The sequence below is a fragment of the Triticum urartu genome, chromosome 4A (assembly GCF_056163025.1).
Source record: "Triticum urartu cultivar PI428250 chromosome 4A, HENAU_Tu73, whole genome shotgun sequence".
NCBI lineage: Eukaryota > Viridiplantae > Streptophyta > Magnoliopsida > Poales > Poaceae > Triticum > Triticum urartu.
The window spans coordinates 346,685,757-346,689,063 of NC_141876.1; the positions used below are offsets into that span (position 1 = coordinate 346,685,757).

Sequence of the window (3,307 nt, forward strand, 5' to 3'; positions counted from 1 at the left end):
TTCAAATGGTGGATCAACAAAAATAGGAAGCTAGCAAACTTGTTGACTGACATAAGCAAACGATGTACATGATAGACATAGGCAAACTTGTTCAAACCCTGACAGACATAACATAAGGTAGCTGGTTCAACATAACGAAAGCAAACTGCAAATCTGAAACAACAATATTAAGGACAGGCAGAAGTGCGAGCAACACGAATGCAGACTTTCATGCATCTTCATCCCGCAAAGTTGCAGTGGTAGTAGGGGTCAGCCTCCTGCTCTTTTGAAATATCCCAACCTGTCACGATGTTATCGATTGTCTTCCATGACTTGTACATGGCGTACGCATCTATTCCTACGTACGTGATGAGGTTGTCTGGCAACGGGCTGGTCCCCCACAGTTGGTGTTCTCCCTTGTCCATCTTCTTCTTCATGCCACTATAGAATGGGTGGATTATGCCGCCTGCAACATCGGCCAAGGAGTCATAGTATTTGCTGGTCCTTGGATCTTTCCACTTGCGCTGCATGTCAACGAAGTTGTTGGGGTTGATCTCCAGACCAGACTTGTTCAGCATCCGCTTGTCGCCTCCAATGCTGAAACCGACAAATGTGTACAATTTCTCCTCCTGTAGGAAGCCTTTGAGGCGCTTGGGCGTGCAAGGGGGAGACACACATTTAAAGATTAGTCTTCTTTTTTGAAGATTTAATTCTTCTGCTTTTTGGTTTTGAAAGTGATAATCCATGAGGTAGATGCTTATATAGTATAAGTCATGGATGAATGTAGTCCAGAAACTAGTACACAAAGTCCTGAAATTAAATTCAGCTACATGATGTTATTTTTCTTTTTTGCTATCTTCAGTGCTTCACCAAATGCTTCACCAAATTCAAGAATCATTTTACCAGATTCAATGATGTATGTGCTGCTTGATTCAAGTTTAGTTTTCTTTTTTGTTGAATAAAAGACCTATACTAGTGCTTGATACATCTTTGTGCATCAGTTCTATATCAAGTTCAGAAATTAATTTGAGAAACATGTGCATCAAGATATGGACCTATACCACTTCAGCAAACAACTTTAAATACATCAATTCTATAAACTATACTAGTGCATCAAGATAGAATCTATGCTAGCACATCAAGTTCAGAAATTAATTTGGTGCATCAAGTTCAGAATTCTATAAACATTTTTTCAGATGCTAATCTGGTGAAACAATCCACTTCACAGTTTCAGAAATGCATGTAAGTTGAGAAACATGTACTCGTGCATACATTTCACAAAGTATAGTAGTTCATCTAGTTGAGAAACTAGTTTAATGAAGTTTTTAGTGAGTAGTACTAGTACAACAGATGAATGAACAATAGTATGAGTTACCATTTTGTGGCTGCTGTGATGTGGTACACCAAGCAGAGTTCCTCGACGCACAACTACAGGACTGCCGCCATCTGTGGAGGTTCATCATCCATGGTGAAATCCACATCAACTCCGATGAAGCTCGGATACAAGCCGCCGCCCTTCATCCGGAGCCTGCTCATCACCTCGTCGGCCTTGTCTGGTTCGCTGGTGCAGACGATCTCCAGCATCTCCTTGCTGTGGAGCTCAACCCCTGGGAGGGTTCTCGTGTACTCGCGCTTCTCGTCGGGGACGTGAACGTCGACGAGGTTGATGTTCTTGTCCGACGACTCGCCATGATGACGCTTCGCGGACGGTTCCTCCGCCATCGCCTTCCTGCGGCGACTGTGGGTTTGGGAGAGAGAAGTTTGTGGTTTGTGTGCAGTGGAGATTGAAGCGGCAATGGTGGTTTCTGGGAATGAGGCAGAGACGGAAGACAATGGGGTGCTTTAAAGGTGCGTCAACGGGGATGTGTGGGAGGCGGTTCGTCGGGGGCGTGGGTGTGGTGGTCGTGGGGGTGCCCGTTTGCAGTCCCTTGTGGCAACCGCTCAGTGGGTGGCGCGGGATGGTGGCCTGGAAGAAGCAACCGTCAAATTCAAATGGTTTTGCTGCTGCACTGACTTGTCTTGTCAAGCTTTACTTATGACCTGCTAAATCCGACTTGCACATCTCAGGGGTGGTGATTATGGCATTTTGGACTGTTTAGGTGATGCATGCTTTGTGATGTTTTTCCGTGAGGATGTTAAGTCTTGTTTTTCCACTGAAGTCTTATAGACTAGTTTATCTGAAGACATTTTTCAGTTCCCTGGGAGTTGCTGCTCAAACTGGTACTTATTTTATTTTCATCTGTACGTACCTAAGTTAGGCCTTTATAGTTTTTGTATTCTCGTTTTAGTGCACTTATGGTTTAGTGCTGTGTGAACTGAAATGTAATTTCATACATCGTGCGGTTCTGAAATTTGGTGTCGTAGTGGTGTGAGTGGCCTGACTGATCCTTCTTTTTTAGTACTCATGTCACATGTATGTTTGCACTGAGTTTTTTTGGTTTTTTGGGTGGTTTGTTGGATTGAGATTGTTTTACGACCAGATCGTTCGTTGAGGTGTGTACAGATTTTATATAAATTAGAAATTTAGCAAAATTGACAAATAAATTCTATTTGAACTTCTTTTATTTTAGTAGTTGAACTTGTCAGATTTTATGTAAATAAGAAATTTAGCATAATTGACAAACATTATATGTTTTGAACTTTTTGCATTTTAGTAGTTGAACTTGTCAGATTTTATATAAATAAGAAATTTAGCATAATGGACAAACATTATATGTTTGAACTTTTTGTATTTTAGTAGTTGAACTTGTCAGATTTTATATAAATAAGAAATTTAGCATAATTGACAAACATTATATGTTTGAACTTTTTGCATTTTAGTAGTTGAACTTGAAAGTAATATTTAATTCAGTTTTTTAAATTATGTACATTTAACAGATAGGCTATTAAGTTCTCTTCTTTTTAGAGGTTCATTGTTTTTGTATCATCTTTTCTCCCTTTTTTATCATCCGTGGTGCAGAGGTATAATTATTTTTATTTTTATTTTTTTATATTCAAAGTTATTTCCTGCGAACTAGTATTTGAATTTATATATTTTTCAGTTTCGAACATTTTTCTTGTAGTTTAAATTTCTTTGCCTCGCCCTCTGGTTTGTTTAACTAGGCTTATTTGGTGTGGTGTTTGTAAACGATACAGGCTATTAGGCCGTTTTCCGGACCAGATAGCTCGTCCGCGCAGCTGTGCAGTGCGGCTTGCGCATGCGCTCTGGGTTTAGTCCCACCTCGCTAGTCGAGGGGGCTCCGGACCTGTTTATAAGTGCAGCCGAGGCTCACTGGTCGAACTCTTCTGAATACTTACCTGAGCACTTATACACGGCGCTCGCTCTCTC

The 3,307-nt window shown here is 40.8% G+C and overlaps 1 protein-coding gene across 1 annotated transcript; it reads right to left on the minus strand.

The window, feature by feature from the left end:
• Nucleotides 1-218: 218 nt before the first annotated feature.
• On the minus strand, nt 219-1,701 carry LOC147975814 (uncharacterized). The gene is made up of 2 exons (XM_087520588.1): nt 1,412-1,701; nt 219-576 (listed from the first exon to the last, which is right to left on the minus strand). The coding sequence occupies exons 1-2, from the start codon at nt 1,699-1,701 to the stop codon at nt 219-221; spliced, it is 648 nt and encodes a 215-aa protein (XP_087376714.1).
• Nucleotides 1,702-3,307: the final 1,606 nt, after the last annotated feature.